The sequence below is a fragment of the Zonotrichia leucophrys genome, chromosome Z (genome assembly GCF_028769735.1).
Source record: "Zonotrichia leucophrys gambelii isolate GWCS_2022_RI chromosome Z, RI_Zleu_2.0, whole genome shotgun sequence".
Lineage (NCBI taxonomy): Eukaryota > Metazoa > Chordata > Aves > Passeriformes > Passerellidae > Zonotrichia > Zonotrichia leucophrys.
Window position 1 is genome coordinate 29,027,516 of NC_088200.1, and position 14,383 is coordinate 29,041,898.

Below are 14,383 nucleotides of genomic sequence, written 5' to 3' on the forward strand. Positions count from 1 at the left end.
CTACTAGTTATGAGCATAGGAGAATAATCACTTACCCCAGATAAGCATTGTAGATTGTTATATGGTCTGAAACCGCCATAGCGAGAGATGATTTTGCAAGATCTGCTTCATCTTTTCGACCGATAGGTGTAGTAAATGGGGATTTTTCTGTCATAACAGCAGCCAAAGTCGCCTGTAATTTTTCAGGACACATCACTTAGAAAATTTCAGGCAATTTTTGTGTTATAGATCTGTCAGCTTATAACAAAATTCTCCTTTTATCATTATCTTAGAATTATGGGCTTGGGTTGCAAGGGACCTTAAAGATCATCTAGTTTCAAGCCCTTACTTTAGGCAGGGACACCTTTCCCTAAATCAGGTTGCTCAAAGCCCCATTCAATGCAGCCTTGAACACCTGTAGCAATGGGACATCCACAACTTCCACGGCAACCTGTGCCAGTAAAGAATTTCTTCCTAATATTGAATCAAACAAAATGCTCCTTTAGTTCAAACCTATTCCCTCTTGTCCTGTTACCATACGCCCCTTTAAGAAGTTCCTCCTCAATGTCCTTCAGATACTGAAAAGCTGCAACTAGGTCATGCTGAAGCCTTTTCTCCATGCTGTACAACCCAAATTTTCTCAGCTGCCTCAAAGAAGAGGTACTCCAATCCTCTCTGATCATCTTTGTGATAAACTCTGGACTCACTTCATCAGATCCACATCCTTTTTGTGTTGGGGCCACCAGAGCTGGATCCAGCACTGCAGGTGGGGTCTCATGAAAGCACAGCAGAGGGGAAGAATCCCTCCCTGCCCTGCTGCCAGTGGGCTGCATCCAGAGCGGTGTGGGCAGCAGGGGAGGCATGGGATTCTGGACACGTTTGGCTCTCTGGGCTGGGAGTGCCCATGGCTGGGGCAGGTCCAGCCTCTCACCCACCAGCAGCCCCAATTTTATCTCCCCAGGGCTGCTCTGGGTCTGTTCATCCCCAGCATGTGCTGATATCTGGGGTTGTCCTGCTCTGGTGCAGCCCCAGCACTTGGCCTTGTGAACTCCACATCTGCCCACTTCTGAAGGTCCCTTTGGACGACCTCCCATCCTTCAGGTGTGTCAACAGCACTACTCAGTTGGGGGTCATCTGCCAATCTGCTGAGGGTGCAGTTTATCCCTTTGTCTTATGTCACTGATGAAGATATTAAATTACTCTGGTCCCAGTACAGACCCCTGAGGGCACCACTTGTCACTCATGGCCATCAGGACACTGAGCCCTTGACCACGAGCCTCTGGATGGGCCACTTTCTTTTCCACCTAATAGTTCACCCGCTGAATCCATCTCTCCCCAGTTTAGATGGGGGACCATGGTAAAGGCTTTGCAGAAATCCAGATAAATGAGTATGTAGCCTTTCCCTTGTCCACTGATGTGGACTCTCCACCATGGAAGACTATTGGGTTGGTCAAGCGGACCTGCCCTTGGTTAAGCTCATGCTGGTGTCTTGAATCACCTTTCCTCCAAGTGCAACACTATATTTCTAGGAGGATCTCTTCCACAATCTTCCCAGGTAGAGAATTGAAGCTGACAGTTCAGAAGCTCTCAAGGCCCCATTTTTCTACTTTTTTTAAAAGAAGATGGGTATTATGTTTCCCCTTTCCCAGTCACTTGGGACTTCACCTGACTGCCATAAAGTAGTTGCCATTGATGACTGAAACAAAAAACCTGGAGAGCAAGCCCGATTATCCACTGTGGAGAGTACCTAGGAATTTAGAATCACAGAACCACTTTGAGTTGGAAAAGACCTTAAAAATCATTGAGTCCAACCATACAGAACACACATATTATTCCCCTCCATGATGTCTGGGTGCCCTCACCCTAAAGTAAACATTTTAACTTGCGTCATCTTTTCAAAATACCACATTACAAGAAATTAGATTAATTGCAAAGAATTTATAATTTCAATTATTAATAATTTCTATTATATTATTTTTAAAATATCTTTTTTTTTTACTCACCACAGGATCCAAGCAGCCAAATATAGCACCAAATATAAGCATTTTGCCAATCTTTACATTAACAGGAAGGGCTGCAAGGTGCTGGCCCAACGGAGTCAACCTGGGCTCGTTTAACTGACAAGCGCCAATCTTCCTCAAGAGATTCATTGCATTACCAATTACTTGCTGCTGTGGGGGATCTAATGCTCTAGAAAGAAAATCTTCAGGAGAGCCAAGACTGCATTTCTGTGAAGTAAAGGGACATATATTTCAATATAAAAATTATTATAAAAAAGTTAGCTACACAGAAAACTGGAACACATCATGCATCACAAGTTCACATTCCCTCCTGATCAAACAAGTATCTTGCTTCCTGGAAGGCTGACATGCCCCACATTAGGTTAACAAAACTTCACTGTTTGGAAAAAACTTCTTATGGCATGACCACTGCTCAGAGAAGTGTGTTACCAGTGATCACTGATGAGCAGAGGACTCTCAATCCTGATGGGCTGCTGTTCAACCCAGCACTAATTTGCCAGGTTGCTAGTTTTCCTATGCACATCCTAATCACTTAAGACATGGAGACAGGTAATGGAATTTCTCCCTTAAACAGAAATCAATTAGAAGATTTTAAAATTAAACAGAAATCAATTAACACAATTTAAAATTGTCACTCTGAGGCAAACTGGAATCATATTCATAATCACTATTCTGTGAACAGCATGCTTGTTTTTTACAGCAATCAAGTGCTGAGTATGTACATGTATGAGAAGCCCCACTAAGTAACTGCATTGGAGTTGGTTTGTAGTAAAAAACCTTTTCAGCTACTAGGGTCAATAATTCCAAAACAGACAATAGTATGAAGGCGTAATTTGTCCAGAGGCATGCATAGTATTTTTAGCTAACAAGATGTACTGGGCTTGTGCTGCCAGGTTCAGGTAGTAGGGGCTGCACGGGTGAGTTTGGTGGGAAGCTGAGAGAGCAGCTCTCCCTACATCTAGAAAATGCCAGGTAGCTCCAGGGCACACCCACTGCCCACGGCTGAGCCAATCAGTGATGGTGATCATGCCTCCAGGAGAAGCTACTGCACAGAAACAAACTGCAGCCAGAGACGAGGAGGTGAGAACAAGTCTGAAGACACTAAAAACAGTGAATAAAGTAGGGGAGGAGGTTCTCCAGCTGCTACAGTCCATGGTGAGGAAGGCGGCTCCCCTGTAGCTCATGGAGGTCTTTGGTCAGTTCATGGAGCCCCACACTCAAGCAGGTGGATGCCTGAAGGAGGCTGTGACCCTGTAGAGAGCTCACAATAGAGCAGGTTCCTGGCAGGATCTGTGGCACCATGATGAGAGGAGCCCACCAGCAGGTTTGCTGACACAACTTATGTCCCTGAGGGAGATTGCATGCTGGAGCAGTTAATGTAAAACTACAACCTGTGGGAAGGACTCACACTGTAAAGGACTGTCTCCAGTGGAAGTGACCCCAAGATTGAGCAGAGGAAGGAGTCCTCCCTTTCTCTGAGGAGGAATCAGCAGCAGAAATCTGTGATAAACTGACCAAAACTGTCATTCCCTATCTCCCTGCTGATGGAGGATAGGAGATAGGGAATAGGGAAATAAAGTTAGGGCCAGGAAAGAGGGAGGGGAACTTTTTATTTACTTAACCTACTCTAACTTAATTGGTTATAAATTCAATTGATTTCCACAAATCAAGTCTGTTTTTCTGGGACAGTAACTGGTGAGTCATCTCTTTGTGTCCTTATCTCTAGCTATGAGCCTTTTGTTATATTTTCTCTCCCATCCACCTGAGGTGGAGGGTAATAGAGGACCTTTGGGGCCACCCAGCATCCAGTCATGGTCAACAAACCACCACACAAGGTTAGCAATTCTAAAATCAGAAATTGTACCATAATATGAAGGCATAATTCTTCCAAAGGCACACGCAGTATTTCTGGAACAGAATATTCCATGAAGCTTTCAAACCTGCAACATCACAAAATATATATTCAACTAAATCTTTGAATTAAACTTGTAAATCTGGTTTTTACCTAGTCATTCTTTGCGGTTTTTCTCTTGAGGGGCAGGGAAGGGAGTAGCATGGCCAAGCCATTCATACTTTGAATTAAAGTATGTGTTGTAGCTTTGAAAACAAGTTTTAGTCAGAGAGAGAAAGGCAGGAAACCCTAATTTTCAAAACAAGTCTGTAAAATGCTTTCAAACTGAAAAGCCTTTTCGGAGGCTAAAAGGCACACACTTCATTGGTTAGATCAGAAGACTTTAATGTTAATTCTTTCTCAGCTGAAAGTCACTTTAGGTTTTCACAGAAGGAGGAAAAAGATTATTCCACTGCAGTAACAGAAACTAATTCTGCAGTGCCCCCATCTCATCCATAGAGATTACCTCCTCAGAAGCTTACAGATTTGTCTGATAAAAAATTCAAAGTTTAGGAGGTAAGGTTTGCACACATTTGATGTAAGCCAATCAGGTGTTGTAAAAAATAGATGTTCTACAATTTCCTGTGTTGCACTTTTCCTTTAATTATGAAGTTTTTTTAAAAAACACACTACAGAAATATTAAGAATAAAATTAACTTTTTCAAAAAGTGTGAAAGGCTACTCTAACAATTTACACATGTGATATTCAAATTCTTATTTTGGTTGAGTTTTTTCCAGTTTTATCTTTCTCATTTGCAGTAAGTAAAGTGATTTTCAACAAGAATTCTTGGATTTGCACAGAAAAAACCCCACGGTATTGATGTGATTTACAGAATTTTGCTAAGCTCACAATACCTGTCTCTCGTGTACATTCGGAAGCAGAACCCATCCCTAACACGGCCAGCTCTTCCTTGTCGCTGCAGAGCACTAGCTTTGCTAACAAAGGTCTCTTCCAGGGAACTCATCTGACTGCTTTCATGATACCTTAAACATTATAAAGCAGATACAGATTTCAGAAATGAAATTTTTATGTATATATTACCTGAACACCAGCACATTGACAATATCTCTAATGAGCAATTTTTGAAAATACATTTAGTTTAGAAAACCAAGCATATCTGGGAGGAACTGTATATTATAATACCTTGAATACAAGTCACTAGTGAAAGCATAAGAACTGGAAAATGAAAGCTTTTTTGTTTCATCACCCTGGCAATTCAGAACCATTCTAACACATTGTGTAGGGATTTTCATATTTAAAGTGAAGAAAAATAACTTTCAAAACCTGAGATAGCATAAAAAGTACTTTCTTCATTTTTAAAACAGTACTTGATCATAATTATCCATACATTATATCCATTATCTATGAACTTCCCTTGCTCTTCAAACATACATCCCAAACCTGTACCCAAAACTGCAAGCTTTCAAATGAGCTCAGCACATTTCCGCATCCAGAACTCTACTTAATAGATAATTACAAAAAGGATTGCTCTAAGTTAATAAAGATACTACAAAATCCTTGCAGCTCTATCCTCCAAATATTTACAGTAATCACAGTGTGACTGATGAAAATCAAACTCTCACCTATTTTCTTTTGTTCTCCCAGTATCAATTACAAAGACAACATCTGGTATTGTGATACCTGTCTCTGCTATATTGGTTGCCAAAACAATCTGGAAAGAGTAACATAACATTAAAAGAAGAACTGGAATGTGCAACAGGTTTCAATCTTTACATCACTATTATGGAGTAAGTCTGGGTAAAATTTTTTACCCAGAAATGTTTCCTTAAATAATCTGACAAATAATGAAAACCTACATGACTTGGAAAATGGTCTAGTTCTCCCCAAGGAGAGAAATTAAAAGTTAAGAAAAAATTTCACATTCACATTTTGCTTTATAATCCACCACAATTACTGCTTAGTACCTGCCAAAATTGATCAATATTTAATTACATAGTTTGGCAGTAAATAAAATAGTATTTCTCCAAGATAAAAGCCACAGTTACTGGCTAACAATAGTTAACATACAGGTAAGTAATAATTAAGGATGATTACAGAAAAATTTTAGGTTTAAGAATTTGTCCAATACTGTCAACATTTCCACAGCATTATTATCTTCTATCCATTACAGACCACTAAATCAGAATTGTTTTTTGCAGTGAGGAAATTCTAGGAACACCCAGCTGTTGTTTAATTCTGTATGATAACAATTCAGAGTTGCACCCACAGAAAATTTCTCTTTTCAGTTGTGAACTTTGTAAATATTACCTTTCTAATACCAAGAGGAGGTATTGTAAATGCAGCTGCTTGATCTTGTGTTGAAAGAACAGAATGCAAAGCTATCAATCTGTGCCTAGAACAAGAAATTGTAATAATAAATACATATTTATCAAATAACATGGAGTAAAAATATAAGACCAGTATAATGACAACATGTGGAGAAGGATACACAATCAAATGAGTAAAACTTTGTATGATTACATATGAAAGTCTGCTTCATTGTTTTATTACAATAGTTACAAAAAATAACCTAAATAGTTCATTGGGATGTTCTCCCATTCAGTAAAAATAGTAATGCAGAACTGCTTGTTACTTTACAATAACAGTCTAGAAATAAAGGGAACTAGCTGTTTGTAAAACCAGGTTCTTTAAATTGTGCTTCCGAGAAAATGACCGTAACAAATACGTGCAACTTTGAGTAATAGAGGTCTCTCATTGAGACCACCACAGAGACTGGTACTTTCCTTCTCTTCCAGACCTTTACACCTCAGTCCATCCACAAATATTTAGCATTTGACTGCAGTTGTTCCTTTTATGCAGTTGTTCCTTTTATGCAGTTGTGCTGCTAACTTTTAGTTATCCCAATAAAATTTTGAAATTATCTGTCACTACAACCCTAGGCCATTTCTCTTGGTAGATCCAGATGCTCTAGGGCTCTTCTCAGGAAGCAGTCACTTCCATGTAAACAGTAAGCCACAGAAATCTGTACCCAGGTATGGCAGCTTCCATACCCTAAGAAGTGGAAAAGAAGTAGTCAAGTGCTTTTGATTACATAAATTTGTTGAAGAATAAAATAGAAAGCAATGGAAGAAAATGTACCATACCATTCCTAAGTATCTGTCATTGTTGCTTGAATAACTTTTAGACTATACCAGTAAGAGTACATTTGCACTGTAGTAAAAGTACATTTGTAGCACCATTAGCTCAGAGGCGTAACTTTCACTTGCCTTTTACAAGAATAGCAAACATTAATGTATATGTTTGTTGCGTTGTAACATAAGAGTATTAACTTTATAAAAAATATCTGCATTACCTGTCGTGCAAGTTAAATCTTCTGTCAGTTGAAATGAGATCATACAGCTGCTGGATATGAGCAAGGCCTGGTAAAAAGATCAGCACAGCACCTTCAATATTCTTGAACTGGGGACTTCTATCTGCAAAATAACAGTGCAAGCATATAGATAGGTAAAACAAACATGCATGGCAAGCAGTTTCACAGAACAACAGGAACAAATGCTAGGCCCCATGGTTAATGCTTCTTAGGATCTTTCCTATGACAATGAAGTCAAGTACTTCATTATAGAAGTAGTAGAAAGCAGTGGAAAATAAATCCAAAGGACAACCCCAAGTACATAAACTTCTTAAGAAGTGGACTAGAAGTACCTAAGTATGCAAGCAACTCCAAAATAAGTTCAAGGTTGATCTTGTAAGGGTTCATATATAAGATAGCCTGCTGTGTACGATTGCTATACTTCGCATAGTAAGTAGTCAAATTGATACCAGATCCGGACTGGATTGGGATGCACTCCTAAAACACAAGAATAAGCAGAAAAAAAAAATCACAAACTTAGTATTTTAGAGGAACATAAAGAGCAGAAGGTGAATTTGCCACTCACTTGAAACAGAGACTGGGATAACAGAAATTTAACAAATTTCTCACCAAAAGCTGTGTGAGTTAGATTAAATCACAACGACTTACATAGAGTGTAGAAGTATCTACAACTGTTAAATGACATTCCAGATTCTAAGAAAAGGTAAATATTAAAGTCTCTCCAAGAGGTAAACAGTTCCCAGGTCCATATCTGGCATTCAACTGGTATCAGTTCAAAATGGGATAACAAGATGTATACTCTTCTTTCAAAACTCCTATTTTGGGGTGTAAGAAATTTGCAGGAAAAAGAATTTCCCTCTCCCTTACTTCACCCTTCTCAACTAATGCTTGCAAGGAAAATTAAGAATGAACTAGGGGGCAACTCCTGCAATGTTTTGGCACAGGAAAAGAGTTAGCAGGAGAGATATAAATTTGATTTTTTTCTAGACATCTTACACACCTAGTTTCTAAATTAAGTGGCACTACTGTAAACTACTTCATTGTTACTCAATACACTTAAGGAAGCTTGACACCACATATCCTTCTGTACTGAAGGAAAACAATCAGTAGAGCACACCAGACTATTTTTCAACATACATGTAAGTGCTTGATTGTAGCAAGCTGAATTTTCAGAAGTTTTGCAAAGCAAGTCGGAGCAGACAGGTATCCTCCAAAAAATACATAGTCTAGATTAACAGCCTAAGTTGCCAAAGTCAGATGGCACTGATAGAATTTTCCCTTCAAGAGTTTTGATCCAAAAGCATATACAGCTGTCACTGCAGAGTACCTAAAGATTAACCATAATCTGTTAAACTAATGAGGTCTATACAACAATCTCAGGTAAATCATCTCCTTTGGCATGCCAAGTTGGAGGATCTTGGGAGTCTTTTAGCTAAGGAAGGATAAAGCCTTTTCTCTTCTGTTGTTAAGTCACTATGTAGGAGAATTCTTCAAGGAAAAAAAAAGGTTTCCCTGCTGCTGCTTATACACCCAGAGCTGGTAATCTACAAGAGACCTCAATGTCAAATACAATGTCAGCAAAAGCAAGACAACTATATAGGAGTCAGAGCAACAATCAAAAGGGTGAAGCATTCATAATTATTAGTAGGAGTGCCATTGTGTCTGTCTTTTATAAACTGAGTATCAAATATTCATTTGGTATTTTACAATCCAACCACAATAAATTCAAAGGAACCAAAATGATTAAATTATAAAAAACTCCCAAAAGGTTCCAAGACAAAACTAAAAGTGCCTGTTTCACCTGGTGCTTTGCAGTGCTTCCTCCTTTACCCGTAAAATTTATTGTTACTTCCTCCTCCTCCTCCAAGAACTTCTGACAATATTCTGAGTCCTTCTCCAGAACATAGCCAGTTGCTTCAATTACATCTTCAACATGGAATATCTTTAGTGAAAATTCAAAGAAAAAACATGAGGCACATAAAAAACTAATCAGCAACTTTTTTTCATTTTTTAAATCTTGTGTAACAAAGTTGACCAGGGCCTTAATGTTGTAATAAATCTTGCACATTTCAACTAAAACTGTCATGATTTTTGAAAACCTAATCTTGGAGCTGCTAAAAGTTTGTCAATGGGCTTCTCCACCTGATCACAACATAACCTTTACCATAACCTACATAATACACATAAGAAAAATTAATGCGTATTATAACTCAAAACTTATGCACAAGAAGGCAGTCACAAAGTTACAGGGGTTGTGAGAAGAATTCTTTAATGCTTTCCTTTCTACCCAAGTTGAACAGACAAAAATCCAAGTGTAACTGAGGGACTGACTGTAACCAATAAATCCATCACAAAAAATAGTACAGCTATGTACTCCAAAGCCCTGAAGCTATTCTATATTTCCATAAAAGAAAATGGACTACAAGTCCTTGAAATACTTATTGTAAGATCTATATTTCTGGTCAAAAAAAAAAAAAGGTGATATATTATTTAGATACTAACTAGGCAAACACTGTATACATATAAACAAAGTATCCTGCATAATCAAAATAAACATCTACCTACCTCAACTGGGTAGCTTCTCCCTGAGATCCTTAAAATGGGACAGTGTGAGAAATAGCTGGAAAACTTCTCACTGTCTACAGTGGCACTCATTAAAATCAGGTGCAGGTCGGAGCGTTTATGCAAGATCTCTCTCAGAATAACTAGCAAGAAATCAGACTGGACACTTCTTTCATGTACCTAGAATTAGAAAAATAGATCTATAGCAAGAATTTAGTACAGATCAAGGCCCAGAATAACTGTAATTTCTGCAGAATAGTAAAGAACTGATAACCTCATCAACAATAATATGAGATATACTTGACAGGAGACCATCTTCTTGAAGTTTCCGAAGCAGGACACCTGTTGTACAGTACAGCAGCCTGGTGGCTTCTCCCGTTCTTGATTCCATACGAATCTGATATCCACACAGGGAGTTCTTAAAAAAATACATTAAAAATATAGAATAACTTAAAATAACATACAAGCTAACAACATTCAAAATTAGGTGAAATTTAGTAGCTCTCAGATTCAGATATTGACCAAATTTGCTAATTAAGTAGTATAGTGAATGACTGCCACACTTCCTCACAAGTACTTTACCTTGTTGAGAAAGGAAAAAATAATGAAATTTATGCAGAGCGGCAAAGAGCTGATAAAATCAGGGTTGTTTTCAGGACTCTGACAGTTTCACAAATATTTCTGTACAAATTGCCCTAACATATACAGCCCTTCGGTAATAACTTATGGTGGAAAGGGCCCCTCTCAAAGCAGGGCTCCACTCAAGGCCAGACTGGATTGTTCAGAGCCTTATTTGGGGGACTTTGCCTCATCCCTAGGGGGAGTGACACAACAGCCTCTGGGCAATCTGCTCAAATCTTTGACCATTCCATACATGAAACACTGTTGCTTTATATCAGCCTCTGAAGAATTCAGGAATCATATGGATATCTACAGGTTCACAGGTGACAAGAGAAAAAGAAACAACAGACATACCAAGAAGTCCTTTTCAAGAGAAAATAACACCTATTTGTTTGGTTGTATAAGAAATAATGTTCTCACTTTTTGCCAACAATCCAGTCCCCTGTATTTGATCAAGACAAAGGAATTAAGACACTTCTTACTTTTCCTCCCGGTCCTGATTCACAGCCTAGCTCTTCACAAACCCTTGTTGCCAGACTCACTGCTGAGATTCTTCGGGGTTGTGTGCAAACAATGTTACATTTTTTTGACCCTTCATCTAGCAACAAGTCTTCCAATAAGAAATGGGGCACCTGGGTACTCTTCCCACTGCCTGTTTCACCAGCGACAACAACTACTCGATGTTTTTTAAGAGTTTCTACAATTGAGTATCTGTGCTTAAACACAGGTAACTCCTGCCTCTCTTTCAGAAGCCTCTGGTATCTAGAGGAACTCTGCAACTTCTTAAACAAATTCCTTGAAGGTTCCAAATTATCTGCATCTGAGGTCTCAAGGGAGAGACTGCTGAAGTCCTCATCAGGAACCAAGTTTTCCCAGGAATCTTCAGGACCCTCAGACAGTCTTGGCTGGTTTTCAGACTGTAGCTGCTGCTGTTGTTTCAGTTTGTTTAACAATTTAGCAATAAAGGTATCACGCGGTTTGTTGGTTTCTATCTTGCTTTCCTCTTCCTTTTTCTTTTCGATATCCCTCCATTCTAGCCAGACATCTCGGTAGGTAGGAGGCAGCAACTGATGAACTGACTTCCAGTGTAAAAAGCAGAAAAGATTATGTTATGTTATCTACTACTTAGCAACATCACTATTTTTAGTATTTTATGTGTAAACAAACTCAAATGTTAAAAGATTTGACAAAAAACAATAGGAAACCATTCTAAATACAGAAACTATGAAAGCAGTAAAATAAATGTCAACAATATGTATTTATTAGCTTTCAGTTTTTACAAGTCTGAAAGTATAGCTTTAACAAAAAAATCTTTTCTGTATGCTGCAAAGCACACACACAATTAGAAAAAAACAGCAGATGTGTACGGAATGAGAATATGCAATGGAAGCAAAGAATTTAATGGGAAATGCTACATGAAACTATTTTTACAACTCAACTAAAGATACTATAGCAAAAAAGAGCAGAAGCAGATTTGAGGCCAAGAACAATAATGCTGCTAAGAAACTTACCTGTCCTTTGGTTAAATGGTAGAGTGCCAAAGTAGCAGCTAGATGTTGTGCTTGCATACTATCTTCTGTTACGATTGTAGGACACATTGCCATTACATCATCTGATGACTTGATAATCCTGACCCTTAAAGAATAATTTCAAAAGCAGTTATCTCAATTTTCTGCAACCAGTATAAACAAAAAATACCTGCCATGTTACATTTTCAGCAATTATTCCAGGAGTGAATTTGTGGGATTTTTTTTTCATTTTATAAACATCTCCATTTTCTTCAAGTCAGAAGCATTTATATATATACAGATTACCACTAAAGTTAGGTGCTTTGGAAGAAGGACCCAATGTTTGTCTGCTTGTAACTATTTAGAATAGATCAAGATCAAGCTCTTTCACTTGGGTCCTTCAAGAAACACTGCTTATTTATAACTTTGTGTCTGCTTTATTCATATATGGTAATATTCTACTCTACAACTTTGTATTTTAGACTTGATTTCTAAAATAAATGTAAGATGCTGCACTGTTTTGCCCATACATTTATGATAACTTTGACAGAAATTTTTAACTTCCACTTTATTTTAAATAATTTTCAGGAGGGTTTTGGTACTCATAAACTTGAATCTCTGATTTAATATTTTACTTTGAATAAGAATACCAAAGATAAATTGTTCAAATCTATATCACAAGGGTGCTTCAGACTAATTTTCATTCAGCAGTACACAAATAAAAATAAGATTCTACTGAATTAACTCATAAAGTGGGAATAAGGGTTTTTTGTGATTTTGTCTAGGCTAAGCATAATTTCTGCAGAGCTATCCAGAGTAAAATACTTCCCTGATGGACTAACAAAGAGTTTGGGTTAAACACTGTATTGATATAAATATCTATCAACAAGAGAGAATTGCTGAGATATTTTATTTTCAAATGAACCAAAATGCAAATGTAAAGATTACAGGAAATACATACCTACATTTCCAATATTTTCCAACAGGAATTTTTTCAAAAGAAGGATTTGGGCTCTTTGGAAAATTCTTTCTGCACCAGTCAATCAAAAACTGTTTTGGAGATTTACCAGTCCAGCTTCGAGCACTATAATCAAAATTTCTTATATCTAGTGGATCTCTCTTTTTCACTGTAAGAGCAGAAAAAGACATTCTAAATCCTCCTAAAATCTATTTTACAGTCCTTTGAAGTAATTTTTTTCACATATATTTTACTAGATAGCACAATTTTCTGAAATATTTTGCAGAAATACAGGTATTGATGCTACATCACAGAAACTTCTGCTTTTCCTACAGAAGTATCTGGCAGAAAATTAATTACAGTATTTTGTTATCTTTGATCATCCAGTAATATTAGAAGTTTCATTAAAGTCTGGTTATTAGAAAATATTTTAACAGTTTGAAGATTTACAATGAAAATAGTTTAAAAATATGAGAGCGTGACTGAAACAGCAACTAGCCCTACAACTGGAAAAAATAAAAAAGAAATCTAATTTTTAAGACATGACAGCATGACAAAAATAGCTTTCAATGTAATCTGCTAAAACAAGTACATATCCTTTAAAGTCAGCTTGGTCAGTGAGACAGACTGTATGCAGATGACACTCAGTAGGGTAGGAGTGTGGATCTGCTGGAGGGCAGGAAGTCCCTGCAGAGGGATCTGGGCAGGCTGGATCATGGCTGAGGCCAGTGGTGTGAGGTTCCACAAGGCCCAGTGCCAGGTCCTGCCCTTGGGTCACACCAACCCCAGGCAGCTCCACAGGCTGGGGCAGAGTGGCTGGAAAGGAGCTGGGGGTGCTGGTGAGAGCAGCTGAACATGAGCCAGGCTGTGCCCAGGGGGCCAAGAAGGCCAATGGCATCCTGGCCTGGATCAGCAATGCTGTGGCCAGCAGGGCCAGGGCAGGGATTGTCCCCCTGTGCTGGGCCCTGCTGAGGCCGCACCTCCAGTGCTGTGCCCAGGGCTGGGCCCTCACTGCAGGAAAGGCCCTGAGGGGCTGGAGAGAGTCCAGAGAAGGGCAGTGGAGCTGGGGCAGGGTCTGGGGCACAAGTGCTGTGAGGAGCAGCTGAGGGAGCTGGGGCCGTTTGTCCTGGAGAAAAGGAGGCTCAGGGGGGACCTTATCACTCTCTACAGCTGCCTGAAGGGAGGCTGTGGCCAGGTAGGGGTCAGCCTCCTCTCCCAGGCAACCAGGGAACCATTGCCTCAATCTGCATCAGGACAAGTTCAGGCTGAACGTTAGGAGGGATTTATTCATAAAGGGTTGTCAAGCATTGGACTGGGCTGCCCAAGGAGGTGGTGGAGTCACATCCCTGGAGGCATTTAAGGAACAACTGAACTTTACAGCCAGTGCCATGGTCTACTGGACGTGGTAGTTTTTGGACACAGGCTGGACTCAGTCTCAGAGGTCTTTTCCAAGCTAATTGGTTCTGTAATAGTTCACCATCCTTTCCCACAATCAGAGCTTGTTCACTCAG

At 38.9% G+C, this 14,383-nt stretch overlaps 1 protein-coding gene across 2 annotated transcripts in view; it reads right to left on the reverse strand.

Moving 5' to 3' along the window:
* DHX29 (DExH-box helicase 29) overlaps positions 1-14,383 on the reverse strand; it is a 28,835-nt gene that overhangs the window by 7,619 nt on the left and 6,833 nt on the right. For both annotated transcript variants that reach the window (XM_064735864.1, XM_064735865.1), the window contains 14 exons: positions 12,876-13,041; positions 11,918-12,041; positions 10,889-11,485; positions 10,060-10,203; positions 9,789-9,965; positions 9,025-9,165; positions 7,556-7,700; positions 7,206-7,326; positions 6,161-6,245; positions 5,476-5,564; positions 4,747-4,875; positions 3,865-3,940; positions 1,983-2,207; positions 36-172 (listed from right to left, as the gene is read on the reverse strand). In XM_064735864.1, coding sequence (XP_064591934.1) covers positions 36-172; positions 1,983-2,207; positions 3,865-3,940; positions 4,747-4,875; positions 5,476-5,564; positions 6,161-6,245; positions 7,206-7,326; positions 7,556-7,700; positions 9,025-9,165; positions 9,789-9,965; positions 10,060-10,203; positions 10,889-11,485; positions 11,918-12,041; positions 12,876-13,041 — 2,356 coding nt within the window. The remainder of the gene's footprint in view (positions 1-35; positions 173-1,982; positions 2,208-3,864; positions 3,941-4,746; positions 4,876-5,475; positions 5,565-6,160; positions 6,246-7,205; positions 7,327-7,555; positions 7,701-9,024; positions 9,166-9,788; positions 9,966-10,059; positions 10,204-10,888; positions 11,486-11,917; positions 12,042-12,875; positions 13,042-14,383) is intronic.